Genomic DNA, 17,658 nt, shown 5'->3' on the forward strand with positions numbered 1-17,658 from the left:
GTACTCCACCCTAGCTAAATCAGTCAGTTAAATCAATGGGTGACTGGGGAAGAGTGACAGAGTTATTCTTACTTTACTGACTTTGGCTTCAGTTCAGTCTAAGAACAGTGTGCTTTGTCCTTTGAGCTAATCAAGCCTACATTGTTAAGCAAGTCTTTCATGTTTGAAATAATGACACCCAAATATATAATGTTGAGTTGGTATCCAAAAAAAAAAATAAAAATAAAAGATTAAATTTGTCACTGGAGGTGAAGGACAAAGTACATTGCGGTTATACTGAAAAGAGACCATTGTGTCCTCTTAAAAAACATCACTTGTCATGGGTCCAAGAGTCAGTGTTGTGTTAGTGTGGTTACTGACAACAAGATCACATCACTTGTAGTACATTGAGAAATGCTGACATAAAAATGAAGGTGCATGTGTTTTGTGAAAATAAACCATGGAGAGAGTCCAAATGGCAGGAAAACAAGACACACCACACTTCATACTTTCAAAATACACAGTGCACATGACAGCTTCACTTGGTAAATTAAAATATGTCTCAAATGAGCACTTAAAAGAAAACAAGAAAATTAACTGATATCTGACTTATCAATGATACAGCTGTTGTCAACATGAAGAAAACACAGCAGGTTGGGTACATCCGGGGGGCTTCTTGGGAGACATAAATGTAATTGGGTTTGTTTGTTTGTTGTTTCCCATTTGTGCTAACCTGTTTTGGAATTGCCAACTGTACATTTGGCTTGTGTCATGGTAGTAAGTTAAAGAAGCCTGAGAGCAGGGAGAAGTAGAGCACATCAGCAGATAACATGGCCGGTTTTCTACCTAGGCTGGCTGGCTCGGGCTGCATTCAAGACAGGTGCCTTAGTGACTAAGCCACTCAGGAACCCTGTAAATGTAATCCTGATATAGGACAGTCCATTTTATTGTGATAGATCCATCAATGGTAGTTTTGCTGTTAGGTATCTGACGTGAGTTTATTTTTTCTTACATTTGCAGTTGAAATTGGTTTGATCTGCTAGGGGAGTAGAGCTCACTCATTTCACTTGCTCATCATGTGAAACAAATGAGATTGGTAGGCTGATAGTTTTTGACTATTTAAAAGAATCAGACTTTATTGGCCAAGTATGCTTTTACACATACAAGGAATTTGGCTCCAATTCCAGTGTCTCTCATAGTGCGTTCATACAATGATTTTCAAGGTGACATCAATAAATACCATCCAACAGAAGTGGTGCAACAAACAACGACAGTAGTGCAGGACACACACATGGAATGGCGTAAGAATGGAATGAATGAGGTATATAAAAATAAATATGAAGACTTACTGTACAATACATTAACAGCTACTGCACAATAAGTTAGAGTGTACAGAAGTGCAGGCTGTGGGTCTGTACAACAATTTGATATAGACAGCTATTGCACTGTGTTATATACAGCTATTGCACAATGAGCATGAGATAAAGTGTCCTGAGTACAGGCTATGGATATGCAACTATAGTTGTATAACTATTTCACTGTGACCAAGCAGAACAGAGATCCAGCTGAAATGTCGCAAGTTTAACAGTTCAAGAGTGTGATGACGTGTGAGAAGAAGCTATTCCGGTGTTGGCTTGTTTTGGTGGGTAGTGATCAGAAGCGCCTGCCGGAGGGAAGGAGTTCAAAAATGTGGTGGCCAGGATGCGAGGGGTCAGCAATGATTTCACCTGCCTGTTTCCTGCCTCTGGTGTTAAAAAGAGCTCAGAGTGTGGGCTGGTTAACTCCAATGATCTTTTTTGCAGTCCTGATGGTGTGCTGTAGTCTGTTAATGTCTTGTTTGGCAGCAGAACCAAATCAGGCTGTTAAAGAGATGGAAGAGGACAGACTCGATGATTGCTGTGTGGAACTTGACCAGCAATTCCTGTGGCAGGTTGAACTTCTTCAGTTGGCGCAGGAAGTGTATCTTCTGCTGGGCCTTTTTTGCAAGGGAGACAGTGTTGGTCTCCCACTTCAAGTCTTTGGAGATTGTAGATCCCAGAAACCTGAAGGTCTCCACAGCCGAGACAGCACTGCCTAGTATGGTGAGGGAGTGGAATTCCTCCTGAAGTCCACCATCATCTCCACTGTTTTGAGCATGTTCAACTCTACGTTGCTGTGGCTGCACCACAGGGCCAGCAAGTCAATCATACTTGTAGCATCAGCATGGATCTCCACAAAGACATCACTCACAAACACAAAGGAATCTATCTGCATATCAGTGAAGGCCAATGGTGAAGGATCAGTGTCACCCAGCAGCTTACTCTGTGACCCTATTAATTTATGTGCATGATGTGTTTCAGTCTGTTACATAATTCGCTGTCCATTCCCTATATATTACCAGCCCATTGCACCTCCCAGTCTATACTGGTTTGTCTTCCTTCTTCCCAGGTGTCTTGCAGCCTTGCTTACCACCCTGCTAATCCTTTCAGGCTCCGTATAGAACTTCCAATTTACCTCCAAGAAGACTCACATTATTTTTGGCCATATCTAACATGGATTTTCTTGACTAGATGTCATCTGTATATGCTCAGTCCCACTGCTTCTCTGGGATTGGCTGGCGACACAGCATTTCTGCTCTTTCATTTCTGGAAACTCTCAGTCACCCAACTTTATCTGTTCCGTCTGTGTTTCATCCATATTATCTCCCCTGTGAAACTGTTTATCCTTGTATGTTGTGCTGCAGGTTCATTAAACTTCCTCCATGGACTGGACTTCCTTCTCTGTACTTTCCCAGATGAAAGCAGTCCAGCTGATTCTGCCTGGTGACTCAAATTGCGACATGCACAAGTTCACCCAGTCTGTTGATTTCCTTCAGTCATTTAATGTCTTCCCCTCTCCTTCTCCTCTACCTAATTAAGCGGACTAATGACTGCAGCTTGTGAAATTGTGTGTCCTTGTGTTTCCCCCTTCCAGGTAACACGTCTCTTTCTGCTTAGAACCTAGGGGATACTCTTCATCCAGCTATTGTCTAACATGATTGCTCATTAACTCTTCTCCCCTTTTCTTTCAAAAACACTTGATTGAGGTGTTTTTCGTAAACAATTAGCATCTTGTCTTCTAAAGAGCCTAGACCCACGTGTTTTGATCCACACTGGTTGCTTCATGGAGACAGCCCTGACCGATGCCCGCCACACTACACATACAGCCTTACTTTCCTCAGGCATCATATCCTTCTGTGTGTTTCAAAGGGGGGCTCAGGATCCAAGATACTGTCCTGTCCTGAATCTTTTCTTCTTGTGCCTACCAAGCTGTTCATACCTGGTATTCTGGAAAGGCTCAAAACCTAACAACTGGCAATCCATTAGGTAATCCATTAGGTACAGTCCTTGGCCCATAACTCTTTTTCATTCAAAAAATTCACTGAGACCACACAGGCCTCTCATGGGTTTTATAGCATTTGGGGAGATGATTCAGCTCTTCCTTCTCCCACAGGTGTCTTCAAGGACTTGCACTCCTTGCAAACATCTCCACTTGGATGACCACACCTCAACTGAAGCCAAACCTCTTACAGACAAATGAGCCACATTTCATTCAGGTACAAGGTGATTAAACACTGTTTCATACATGCTTCAATTTAAGCCTCTCAGATCAGACAGATTTACAACATCATTGATGTGGCCCTTTGAATTGTACAATGTTTTGAATCTCCAATCAGGAAGAGATGCATAATTTGACAATTAGAGCATAGACAGGAATGAGGAATTAAATACTTAATCCTTCAAGATAGTTGTGAAATGAAATTTGAGCAAATATTATGGCTTTCAGCCTCAGTTTACAGAAATAATTATGCTTTTCAGACATGAAACTGTCAGCATTGATAACAAGGCAATGTTTACAGCTAACTTCAGCTACAGATGGCAATACACATCAACAGCCAGATGAATATTTACTTTATCTGTATTGCGATCCAAAACATCAAAAGATGGCTTCTATGATTCTTCCTATTTGGACAGATCTGTAGCAAATAAAAATAGCCTAACAAGGTGAAAATTACCAGAGTTTAGTAAACCTTAAAATAAACTTTCAGGGAGGTAAATATTGTGTACACATTTGTGTAAATAAAAACAGTGAAATGGTGGTTCATTCCGATCATAGGAAATAAAACTCTTAACTGAAATGAAGTGACAGGGGTGTACCATTTTGGTGTTACAAATGTCTGAAAATCAGTGAACAGGCATGGTTAGGCTGGAATAATCAAGTCATGACAGTTCTGCACTTTATGGACAATTTACTCTCAGACTTTTATAACGCGTATCCTTTCCACGGCTTGTTGCCCATGACTGAGCCTTTAGCATTATGCATATCTCGATCTTTCGATTTTTACTCTGTGAAATGATTGAATGTAGCTTGGGTGTCATGTCTGTTGTCAGATAAACAAGATTAAACAACACCCTTAGTTACAATAGGTGCATAATAGAATTGCTGCAAACATCTTCCACGTCCTGACTTAGTAAACCAGATATTGAGGAAATACTATTTTAATCAATCTGTTATTATTTTCATTGGCAAGGACTACTGTGCCCTAACACCATTTCAATCTAGAGTTACAAATCTAGAGTTACATCTAGAGTTAGGCCACACTCTTCACACCGTGTGTTTGGAATATCATAATATAACAGGACCGTAATAGTTACCATATTAACAAATTAACCAAAGTAAGACATACTACAGTACTGAATTCTCCCACCAGACAAAAATATCTATAACTATAACACTAATTCTAACTAAATTGGTCACCTCAAGTTAGATTATTCCATTCAAGCATACAAAGTGTTGATGAAGGTGTTTGAATTGATACCGTTTATATTTCTTTACTGAAGTGCTTTTGAATATATATGACAGCTTTCAGCCTTTCATGATTTTCAAAGAGATTTACAATGAATGGAGGAGGGAGTGACTAGCTGTGAAAAACCTCAAGACCTCCAGTACAAAATAAAATAAGTGTATTCATTGAGTGTATTCAAATGAGCAACAGTGTCAGACCAGGCTAACAAATTCTATGTGAAGCATCCCTATGACTGACACATAGCTCCCATAAAGCACAAGAACATTCAGCTGGATCATGGAATAATTGTACAGTCAGATTAAGACTTTGGCCAGGACACTTACTGTTTGTGATAAGCGGAATAAAATAATTTATGACCACAGTGAATCAGTTTCTATCCGTACTCACAAACCCACTAATGGCAATGTTGCTACATATTTAGTATGATGTGGGCCTTATGTATGAGGGAGGCGCAAAGAGAAACAGTTTCAATTTGGTTGTAAGTCAGCTGATTGGGTTTGGATTTCAGTCCCATTGTATTCACACTGTGAAACTGGACAGTCACTTAGCTCTCCAATTTCAAGAATTACGGTTGCAACACAATGCGATACTGTTCAAAGCATTGGCAGTATGTTCTCTTACAGAGCTGGAAATCCAGATCTGGGCAGGCTTTGGTGGCATCTATCCAAAAGTGAAGGTTATGCACAATAACAGTCAAAGATTTGGACACATCTAATCAAAGAAGGGTTTTTCTTTATTTTTACTATTTCTGACATTTTAGAATAATAGTAAAGACATTAAAACTATGAAACAACACAAATGGAATTATGCAGTGACCAAAAAATTGTTAAACAAATCAAAATGATCTTATATTTTAGATTCTTCAAAGTAGCCAAAAATATTTGCTAAAATTATTTTTTGGAAAGAAATTCATACATAGGCATTAACTCCAGTATTTATATGTATCTAAGAAACACATTTCAACCATTTAAGCATAAGTTTTTAGATCAAAATGTCTTTGAATGCATGTTTTCCATTATCTTACTCAGGTGTGTCCAAACCTTTGACTGGTACTGTATATGGGAGACACACAGTTTCATAGTTTCTACCCTTTTTGCATTATATATGTCTCTCTAATGCTGTACCAATGTTAGGGTGGTTGCTAAGCCAACAGTGAGTCAGCACCTGAGCATAGCATGTCCATTATGCTTGACATATTACCCTGCAGACAAAAAGTGTAATTACATGGACTACATCACTATCTCTGCTGAATGGAACAACCTTTTTCAAGGAGGAAGCCACTTATGCATTGGCTGTATGTGTATGTCTGCCAAACAACCTCTCAAAATCCATGGCAGCCAAGTGTGGTGGGTCTTAGAGGAGCGCAAACAGGATTTCACACAATTTGAGGCTCTTGTTTTTTTAGATGCTAATCTCCCAGTTTTCCCCTTCATTTCACCTTATACAAAGTGTGGTCTAATAGTCCTGAGATAACCCCTGCCACCAGTCACCTGAAATAAGAATGCTGTACATAAGCTATTTTTCCCCTATTGTCTATACTCATGTTTTGGAAATAATAAAAGATAGTAATGTCACATGTCCACCACCACAGAGAGTGAGAGGGATTGTCACTGTCCCCTGTCATTGATTCAAACTTCACCCCTTGTGCTCCTCCTGTGTGGGTCCACAAGCCTAATTGAGTGCAGTTCACTAATTCCTGCAGTGAAATCCTCTTAAGCGCCCTGGGCTATTTCTGAGAGGGGTCACCATTATGCCCCAGTCTTATTCTAAGAAAACTCCCTCTGGCCCTGCCCATCTATCCCAAATGCTGTGTCTTAGGACAACTGAAAGGACAAGTCACTGCAAATCATTACAACAGGAGCTGTTGTTGACAGAGGAAATATACCAGAACGCCTGATAAGCACAGGTAAGGATGGGATTTTGTCCATTCAGATGGCTATCGTCCTGTTCTGTCTAAAGAAATAATTGCTTTGCTCTGGCCTCATTCATCGATTGATATATCTTGTGTTCCGGAAAGACGTTTAATTATCGTTTAATATTAGTTATTCATGGAACAGTGAACTAATGAAACATTTACATGAGCATTTTAAAACTACAGATGCTTCACAAACTGCATTGGCCTTGCTTTATTGGTGCTAAAGGTACTCACCATGTTAGGAATTATACTTCTAATGTAATGTTCTCTTTTTGGTTTGGTACCATGATTTTTTTCACAGATATATCAGATGTTATAGCCATTAATATTACATAATTTATCCAGCTGTATAAATGGATAACATTGTAAAGAACTGTAACCTATGTAAGTCGCTTTGGATAAAAGCGTCTGCTAAATGAATAAATGTAAATGTAAATGTAAATAATTTAATAAACTGATAAATAAATTTTCAGAATAAAAAGATGTACTAAGGAGTCAATAAGGAGACTACTTTACATACTATTCAGAATGTAGTTAGCAGCAAAAATGACTAGATGGGGAAATGAACATAAAATACAAAAAGCAGAGGAAATTACAGAGAGAGAAACATATTAAGACTATATGGTAAAGGAAACCATATGGATATAACGGCACAGGAGATATTTCAGGTGCAGGATGGGTCTAGGATATATGTTGTACATTAAACATATAAGGTTGTGAAACTGCCTACAGTTGCACAGTTTGCCTTTTGCAAGACTTAGGTAGTGTAGCTTGCAGATGAACATCCGGTGCTAAATCCTATTACAAACAGATTTCAGTTATTGGGCGTATTTCAAAAACTCTGCTTGTTGTTTACATTCTCCTAGGTGAGTTTAGTGGCCTCTATAAAAGGAGACATAAAGCAATCATTTCTACAGGTATTTTTAGACTCTATCTTGAGGGGGTAGGGGTGGAAGGGTTATAGAGAGAGTGGACTTATGATCAAATGCTACTATGCATGCTGTTGGTGATTCCATGAACCCAAGGTGAACACAAAGACAAGGCTGAAGTCAATCGGTAATGATCTGCTCAACCGTATCCTGAGATGATCAGGTCGGGGAAGGGTTTACGGCGGCAGTGTGGTAGGGACAGCATGGACGTGGGCTGGGGGGGTAGATTTGAACATTGAGACAAGGTAGATTAATGAGGCTTATCTCTGCCATATCAGTTTCCCTGCCAATAGCAGAGTGTCTGGCATTATTTCACATGCTCAGAAGCACCGGAATTTACTTGGGTAGCTGTGCTGATTGCAATGCAATGTGTTTTCCATATGTGTGTAAAAGATTATCAGATAGCTATTTAAGGAGTAGCTGTACTACAAATAATCCACTACTGATGGTTAAACTGCTGAATAGTAGCATTGTCTTGTCCACAGTGATCGGCTAAATGATGTATTAATGATATCATCCATGACAGCATTCATAAATGGATGAATAAATATTATTCTCATGTGAGGAATGTCAGATGTTTAAAAATCAATTATGATTTCTTCATGTTTGATTGGTGTGTGAGTTTATGAGTCCTTCATTGAAACACACGTTTCAATTCAACCACCTGTGTTTTCTGTATATTGCATGCCATTTGTGATGTGCATATGGGTATTCACTGGTCTTCCCATTTAAAAATTAGTTTTACTGTTACCTTTTCATTGTTTGCACTGTGTTCTTGGTCCATTTCCAACTTCAAATGAAATAAAATGTCATGCAAACACATTGTTATTGTATTAAATGCCTACTCCTATAACTACTTTATGGTTGAACTTAATTTCTCAAGGATGATTTAGAACAGGTAAGAGTAGCATTCATCAATATACAAGTGCCTAAAAATATCTAACGTTTAAATGTGACAAGACATGTTAGTATGGCAAGGCAAGTTAATATGAAAAACATACAAGATTACAGTACAGTAATATTTCACCTAACAGTGGAAGTAACTTTCTTAAAGGTAAAAATAATCATATATTTTATCCACCATGGGTGATACTGAGAACTGAAGATCTTGTTATGGAAGGAATGTTTTTGCCTCCTGTTACAGGAATGCTTGCTTTGCAACATAGCTGCCACAAAGAGGAGTGTGTAATGTGTAATGGTTCGAGCCAAAAAACCAAACAAAGTGGATAGACTCCTAATCTTCTAATACCACATCAACCTAGATTGACCTTAGTGATGTTGACAGCTTCTTCCTTTATCTTACGCCATCCTGGACCTTTCGCACAGCACATCATCGATTGCATAATAAATACAGAATTCCCAAGTCATTAGGTAAATGTTCTTTGAGGCGATATCATTGAACCACAGCTCTTATCAGTTTGATGCAGATGTATTTAATAGCAATTAAGTATTTAAATAATTTCATCAGTCACCTTAAGCTCTTCAAGGAAATTATTATAGGCTGATGAGAATGACAGTCATCCATTTAGAATTAAGATCAGCTTTTAATTCTGATAAGACAGGACCCACAGGTGGCGCTGTACAGGTATAAGGACCAATGACTTTGAGACATAAGCATGGGTTTATTATATTTTTTAGGTGACTCTAAAACAAGATGTCGGGCCCAGCTGTGGGTGAGGAGGAGCTGCCAGTAAGCCACACAGGTGAGGAGAGGTCTCCACACAATGTGGAGGTACCATGTTAAAAAAGGTAGCATTGAGCCAAGAATTTTGAGGCTCTTGGTTTCATTTTGCAGCAGGGCTCTAAGCTGTAGTTCTGGAGATCATTCCAATACTAGAAATGCCCAGCACAACAGGTACGTAGGGTCCGTTAGTATCAGTTTGTGAATTTTTTCTAATAACATGAACCTCAAAAATATGAACGAACAACTAGCTCCCATTTTCATTATGTCTGGCTCATTATGTCTGAAATGCGTGGTCCAAGCTTTGCAGTAGCTCAGCATGTTCACCTTTTTCCACACAAACCATGTGAATTCATGTTACTGTCGTTTCTTTCCTCCCACACTGACATTTCTCAGGGACTTCAGCTCCATTGGCTGCACTGTCAATCAGCAATTAAGAGATGGACAAGTAAAGACAGACGCTCTAAGCTGCTTTTCCTGTGTTACCCAACGACACTGCAATTAAGAAGCCGCCCTTAAGACGCTTCTTTATACGTAATCCATCGGCCGCTTGTATAGTCAGCATGACCTCCAGCGGCTTTGCAGCGCCGCGCCACAAGGCTGTCAAATACACTGCATGGGCTGACCTTCAAACTGTTAAAACTGTGACTGTTTAAATGCAGAACCTTTCCTGTGGGTATCCTCTTGCACTGATCATTCTGCCATTTTCACCCTGACATGGCTCCAGGTCCCAAGGGGGTGATCAATGACTGGAGGAAGTTTAAGTTGGAGAGTGTGGACCAGGAGGCCTTGCCCCCCAGCAAGCGAGAGCTGCTCCGACAGATGTCCTCCCCGCAAAATCCCAGGGACGAGTCTGGGGAGAGAGGAAACCGTAAGGTTAGACTATCACAACAGATGAGCAAGATTCATTTTATTTACATCCTAAAGGCGTTTGTGTTTGTAAAGCTGAGGTAAACAGAGGTAATGAAAGGATGAAGTAAGGCTTTGCTGCATTTATTTTGTTTGATTACGTCATTTACAAACTCTGGGACTCGCCAGATCCAGCCATACTTTTACTCCTCTGGGTTCAGCCACACTAAATGTGGAATGCGGCTCCAAAGCAGGACAGCTTCTCACTGCTAAAGTACTGATGGCAAACACAGTCTCTGTATGGAGAGTCACATGAAGAGTGAATAGCTTTTGCAGGCGTGTTCTCTGACCCAGCCTTTACATTACATTACATTATTTTCATTTAGCAGACGCTCTTGTCCAGAGCGACTTACACAGGGCAGAATTTTTACATTATATCCATTTATACAGCTGGATATTTACTGAGGCAGTTTTGGGGTAGGTACCTTGCCCAAGGGTACAGAGGCAGTGCCCTAGTGGGCAATCGAACCAGCAACCTTTCGGTTATGAGCCCTGCTCCTTACCACTATGCTACACTTCCCCCTGCCTTTCAACCCTAACATTCCATTTGACTATGTGAATTCCGCCCCCCCCCCCCATACAGATGAGCGCACAGGAATACGAGCTGATCAAGGAGGAGGATGAGAAATGCCTGCGCAAGTACCGCAAGCAGTGCATGCAGGAGATGCATGAGCGGCTGAGCTTCGGGCCCAAGTTCGAGGGCGTGTACGAGCTGGAGAGCGGCGAGGCCTTCCTGGAGGTGATCGAGAAGGAGCACCGCCTCACGCTGGTGGTGGTGCACATCTACGAGGACTCGGTGAAGGGCTGCGAAGCCCTCAACAACTGCTTCACCTGCCTGGCGGCGGAGTACCCCACCGTCAAGTTCTGCAAGATCAAGGCCTCCTGCACCGGCGCGGGCGACCGCTTCTCAGACGATGTGCTGCCCACCTTGCTGGTGTACAAAGCCGGGGAGCTTCTGGGTAACTTCCTGTGCGTCACTCAGCACCTAAACGAAGAGTTCTTCGCCGTGGATGTGGAGGCGTTCCTGAACGAGTATGGCCTGCTGCCCGAGAAGGATTTCAATCCTGGTGGCACCGAGGAGGATGAGGCTGACGTGGAGTGAAGAGAGTGCTTGGCTGAATGGGCTTCTCAGAGAATAAGTTTCATTATTCTTCTTTATAGCAAGCAGAGGCTTCTAGACACAGACTTTTGTCCATCAACAATCAAAAATAGTGAGAGCTGCACCTTAAATGAGAGCCTTTTGTATTTCCTGAGAGATGAAGAAAGCAGTCTAATGTAGACGTTATAGTATTAAAAGCACTTGCTCAGCAGATTCCCTTATTCAAGGAGGCTTACATAGTTGACATCTTACGTATCCATTTATGCAGCTGTATATTTATTGAAGCAGTTCAGCTTAAGATACAGAATACAACATCGGTGTCTATACAGGTATTTATACACCAATACTCATACACACAGGATGCACAAAATATATTTAAGATTTAGTGGAACATTGTGTAGTATGATGTTTCGTGTGTTTATTCTTCACATCATTGTGAACAGTCTGTGCGTGTAACAAAAAGTGTATGTTTGGTAATACTCTTCATCAGTAGCGAGATCAAAAACATTGCAAGTTTGGCAGTGAACTACAGAGTCAAAAACAGGCTAGAGTGACAGTCATCTAGTTGTCTATGATCAAGCACAGTGTTTCCCAAACCTCTCCTGGAGGTGTGTTGGGGCAGGGGGAGATCTAAAACATGAAGGACAAAGGGTCCTCCAGGAGAGGTTTGGGAAACGCTGATCTAGTACATTCATTGGCACTTTGTCCCATGTGTGCAATGTTTTTGGTGATGCATGAAGTTATTTTCTGTTTGTTTTAAGTTACTTCCCAGGGAACTATGCTTCCCAGCGTGCATAACTGTCCCAGCATTCATTGGCAAGTGAAGCATGCTGGAGAGTGTAGTTTATAACTGTGATTGTTAAACCTGGCTTCCTTAAACCTCTATGAAATGCCACTGAGAAGATAATTTTAAGAAAGGCATGCTTGGCACATGGCTTATGAAAAAACATTGAATAGGAATATCTCTGACAGATTTGAATTTCAAGGGTGATATGAAAGCTTGCTGTAGAGATGTTTCATAAAGGATAAAAGCACTCTAGTAACATATGGTGAACTTTTCACTTGTGTAATATTTCTTTCTTTCAGAAAAATTATACAACTTTTTATTTGTTTACAAAAACCATACCAAGCACTGTACTTTTGACACAAATGTGCTGATAATTGGATAATATCCTTAACCATGAAAACCTTACAGCCTCAAAAAGGGGATTTATATCTTGTTCTCGTAATATCTTTGGCATTTGTTTAAAAGGAATTAAATGTCAACTGATGAAAAGTTTTGAAAGCATGTAAAGTTTAAAAAGTGAGTAATCAGTCTATTTAAAATCCATCATGGCATTTTAGCAATGTTACTGAGGAAGAGAGACATATCTTGATACATGCGCAAATCTTTCACAATGCATTGAACTACATTACATTCAGGGAAAAACTACAGCAATTTCTGGTTTTAATGGACTGCTTCCTTGAACTAGCACTGATAATCAACATACCTTAGCTGTTCTTCCTTTGAGCTAACATTAACAATCAGCAGACCATAGATGTTCTTCCATTCAGCTAGCACTGACAAAAAGCATAGTTGCTCTTGGGCTATTCTGCAGTAGCTCTGCTTGTGTTGCTCTATAATCCACAATTCTGAGTGGTGTGTGAATAAATATCAAGTTTTTTTGAGAAAAATACAAAGTTAGAAAAAGTCTAGTACTGTCCATTGAAGATCAATTTGTTCATTAAGAGTCTGCTTCAGTTGCTGTTTCAGATTCTGATTCTGTAAAACAAGGCAGTTTCATTAAGTGTGAACAATATGTTCCCAAGTGTGCACACATTAACCATGTTAATAAAGTTGTTTCCATCTGTTCTGAGTTTTGCTCAAGGACATGGTAACAGCTCAATGAAATATGCCATCATTCACACAGCTCTTTAAGGATGTGCTGTTAGATTGTAGGGCTGGTTTCATCTCCATTTGAACTTGCATAACAAATAACATTCCCTTTGTTTTTTTTTTGTGTTTATACATTCTAAAAACTTTCCAATGCTAATGTAAGTTTGTGTTGAACAATAATAAAATAAAGAGTTAAATGAAGTGTAGTGATTCATGGTGTCATAGGTTTGTTTCTATATAATGGTTACGTCAATGAAACCTATGAATAGAAATAATGTGCTATATTTAGAACAGTCTAAAGCAAAATTCAAAGGCATCTATCAAAAATTAAGTTAAATTATAGATTTCTAAAAGAAAGGTGGATGCACTTATTTTCCTTGGGCATGCTGTTCCTGGAAATAATGCACATACTGGAAAGATCTAGTCAAAATATTCAACATAATGTGTGGATAAGTGATATATACAGTACAGTGCATTTTGTTTTAAATTTATGGATGGGTTTATAGATTTGTGTTGCAGGATCGCACATGTTGGATGACTAAGCAAAATATGGGTGCGACTCAAATGTGACCTGGCACAAGTAAGTTCTTGTATAATATATTGCTGACACATTAAAACAAAGACTCCATTATTTCCCCATGACTTTATGAATCATAAATTAAAGCAAGCAGCTTTCTTATGTCACACTGACAGCTCCTGTAGTGCACATGCACAAAGTGAAGCAGGCATTTGGTTGAACTGAAACTGTTCTTGGACCATTATTCCACGCACCAATGTGGACAGAAGGATCGTGTACAAAGGCCTGGAGCTGAAATCCTTATAGTGCAAGTGTAGATTCACAGGGCAGAAGAGAAACATGTCTCAGTTATGTTTGAGGAAGATGTCCCTGTCCCAGCTGTGTTAATTTAATTCCAGTAATTAAGTTAGAGTTTTGCGCCCCCTGCTGTCAATAATTATGCAACACTATTAACTTCATGAATTTCTGGAATAACGATAACAGCAACGTTAGTAACGACAATATTAATAACAATTACAACAACCGCTAGAGGTTGCCAACACTCTCAAAGCCTTCCAAGCTGAAACATATTAACGTTTCATTTATGAAATATGGCTATCAAGGCATATGTTTTATCAATATGAATGAATTTGTGTCACATGATGTCCAAGATTTTGAAGGCAACACTAGTGCCAATACAGACTTTGATGGTTATGCTACTGACAGGTCAAGCATTTCAATATATGTTTGCTACATGCAAGATGGCTGCCAAACTATATGACATCTATGCCAATAAAATATTTTTCACAAATTTATGGACTGTGACCAACAAAGAAAGCCAAATCTGAAAATAATTGATGGTACCGTAATGTTTCCTTACTGTACACGTTTGGTCATGTACAACACAAATACAGTACAAATTTACACAGTCCATCTTTGCCATCTCGTTTTCACTGGATGGCCCTTAAAAGTAGTCATCATACCTGTAAATCCTTTCAAACCCTGCTTATTTACCTGGTTGCATATTTACCTGATGTGAATAAAAATGCTTTCATTCATTACTAAAACAATACACGCTCGTAAGAGCAGTCACACCAAAGTAATCAATTTTAAACTTGGAGAAATATGGCCAGAAAAATGTAACTTTTAACACAAGCTGGCCTATAAATTAAACAGAATTGCCAATTTGAATTTAAATCTCATATTTCCAATATGAGTTTGTCGCAACATCACATAAGTTCTTGTACTCGCTGTTTATGTTCTATACCGTATATTAGTGGTGTAACGGACCGTAGCTGATCTGTGACCCGTACGGATATAGTTTTATGTTTGCAAGTTTATTCGAACATTTGTATGAACATCTTTGTGTAAAAACTGAGTATTGAATATTTTGTTTTAAGATTTTATCTAAACATTGGACATCTTGAATGTTGTTTTCATTTAAGACCTTTTTTAAGAAGTTTTTTGCTTATCCGCAAAATGATCCGATCCGTAACTCAAAAACAGTGATCCGATCCGAGCCGTGAGTTTTGTGATCCATTGCACCCCTACCATATGGGAAGAAGAGCGCTACATTTGAAAAAATGATACGAAGTTGCATGCTAGCCCATTTTTTCCCAGGGGAATCTGTGGATGTTGTCTTGGCAAGAGCATGCTGTGGAATCTGCTGATACCAAAAGCGCATGATAACGAAATTAATGTAACCTTCGCATGACATCCAAGTCTGTTTCGTGCAATGGGTCGTCTCCTCAATGTGAAAGCGTGTCCCGACAGCATCCTCCAGACATACCCCTCCGCAAGAACGATTACAGTGCTCACCGCAACTGTACGTAGCAGAATAGCCGAGGCCTCAGCTTTAATTTCCTCCCCATGTTTGGACCTCATACCTTAACGTGTAACCACTGGCCCGCTTCTAACATCCCAGTTGTGGCATTTCAGCTATGATGTGTGCATTTGCAAAAGCAGATTTAATTGCAAGTCATGGTGATACAGTGTTGTCTGGATTGTGTTATGTGCACTGTCAATAAAGTGAGTTTAAGTACAATAACAACAAGAGGATGCACTTGAGGCTAACCAACATAAAATGTTTCCATGAGGGGTCTTTCCTGTAAGAGGAGACTATGCAAATAATTCTGATATGTACTCACATATATTAATGAAATTATAAATGATCTCCATTTAATAATACATAACCAAGTTTTCTTCTTTTGATTTGATAGCTACTCGTGTGTTAAATGTTCCAATCAGGGCACAGACTACTCTGTTGGATGCATCGAGAATTTTCTTTCAGTTTGCATTACACACACATGAGAAGATTTATTGTGGCATTCTGCAATAGCTGTTACTGGCCTATTTAATCCATACAAAACTGGTTTTCATCTGATGCAAGAAGCTGCAATAAAGACCGTGGCCTGGAATAACTCAACAGTGAGTCAGTCCATGGGATTGCATGGGTGACGTGTTACATTATAAAACACATAAAGAGAAGGTAAGAACGTCGCTGACGCATGCAACATCTCAGTGTAAATGCCTACAAATGTCAAAGACTGCAAAACCAAATCTCTGATCAACAGCGGGACCTTTCATAAAGATGCAGTAGATAATACATACACATAAAGTAATCAACACATAAAGTACAAGATGGATTTGAAAAATGTACGTGCTTGAAGATACATTGCTTGAGATAGTACAAACTCAGTTTCGCTGCAAACCGTCCTTGAATAAAACCTTTCGGATAAGTTTCTAAGAATGTAATATCAGTCAGCGGATCCTCTCTGGGCATGCATTTTTGGAAATGAATGGAGGCAGAGCAGAGGCAGGGCTATGACAAAAATGGCAATTCCGGCCGCCACTGCCACACCTAAACAATGACAAAGACACAAATATGAGTAATTTGAAGAGCAAAGGTAACTGAGGGGGTGGCAATGCTCAAAGCCTTATGAAGCCGTATAAATTACAGCCCTCCTGCCTATAGGAATGTCATCAAAGATTACGTGTAAGAGTGTTCGCACGCAAAGTGGTTTATTTAGTCAAATGGTAACCATAATACACGAAGAGAAAAATAAATGAACAGTATCAACACCAGAGCAGTAGTTTTCCATTATAGCCTGTATTTTATTAACATACAGGGGGGGCTTACATAATTGATATGTTTTAACTATACATGTACATCACTAAGTAACAATAGTGTGGTAGTAGGCATGAAAACAAGGGGAAAATTAAAAACTGAAAATTTATTTTAAAATGATTACTTTTAAGAACTGAATATTACCTGTCTGTGTTGTATTGCGTTGCACAGTAGACCCACAGTAAAAACCTGCATGCTATTTTCAAGCATTTTCTGGTACACACAAAAAAGACCTTTCCGATGCTCCTCTCTCTGGGCAAATATGGTGCCGTGAACTCTGAAATATACCAAGGTACCAGACCATGCAAATTAAGTATTGAATAAAATGTTGAAATCTACTCTAAAAGCATTTTGCAGCCATCTTAAGGGGGCTTGGAGTAATAATGATGCTATTCCAGTTAGGACACTAACTATAAGTGAGACAAAGCATGGTCATTAGGAAAATTTACATCACAACTATGCATAATTAGACTTTTTCAGTTAAGAAAAGATCTAATTGTGGATATGTTTCCTAATTCATAGCCTCCAAAGTCCATTTAAGATCAAACTTAATGCTAGGATTACTCACCTCTGGGTTTACATAGGTGATTAAACTGTCCAGATAAGAGTGAAATATATCATATTTTTTTACCAGAACCCAGGATCAGAATTTCCAGATTTATTGAACTGGATGCATTGTGACACAACCAAGGCTCAATTTCACTGAGACTGTAATGGAAAACAGATAATTCGCTTTTATCACCCAGATATGACAGCCTTTTCCTGTTATAATGAAACATGTTACAACCTGAAGACAGAAGCTGAATACCTTACAATAATATC

General features: G+C 39.3%; 1 protein-coding gene across 1 annotated transcript; it reads left to right on the top strand.

The window, feature by feature from the left end:
- Nucleotides 1-9,302: 9,302 nt before the first annotated feature.
- pdcb (phosducin b) lies at nucleotides 9,303-11,340 on the top strand. The gene is made up of 3 exons (XM_036521662.1): nucleotides 9,303-9,351; nucleotides 10,057-10,205; nucleotides 10,822-11,340. The coding sequence occupies exons 1-3, from the start codon at nucleotides 9,303-9,305 to the stop codon at nucleotides 11,338-11,340; spliced, it is 717 nt and encodes a 238-aa protein (XP_036377555.1).
- Nucleotides 11,341-17,658: the final 6,318 nt, after the last annotated feature.

Source organism: Megalops cyprinoides, chromosome 2 (genome assembly GCF_013368585.1).
Source record: "Megalops cyprinoides isolate fMegCyp1 chromosome 2, fMegCyp1.pri, whole genome shotgun sequence".
Taxonomy (NCBI): Eukaryota; Metazoa; Chordata; class Actinopteri; order Elopiformes; family Megalopidae; genus Megalops; species Megalops cyprinoides.

Bases quoted from the DNA above. Each gene is read 5' to 3' on its own strand.
- pdcb (XM_036521662.1), top strand. From the start codon at position 9,303: ATGTCGGGCCCAGCTGTGGGTGAGGAGGAGCTGCCAGTAAGCCACACA. The intron at 9,352-10,056 runs GTGAGGAGAGGT...ACATGGCTCCAG, and splicing joins GCTGCCAGTAAGCCACACAG to GTCCCAAGGGGGTGATCAAT. The intron at 10,206-10,821 runs GTTAGACTATCA...CCCCCCATACAG, and splicing joins GGGAGAGAGGAAACCGTAAG to ATGAGCGCACAGGAATACGA.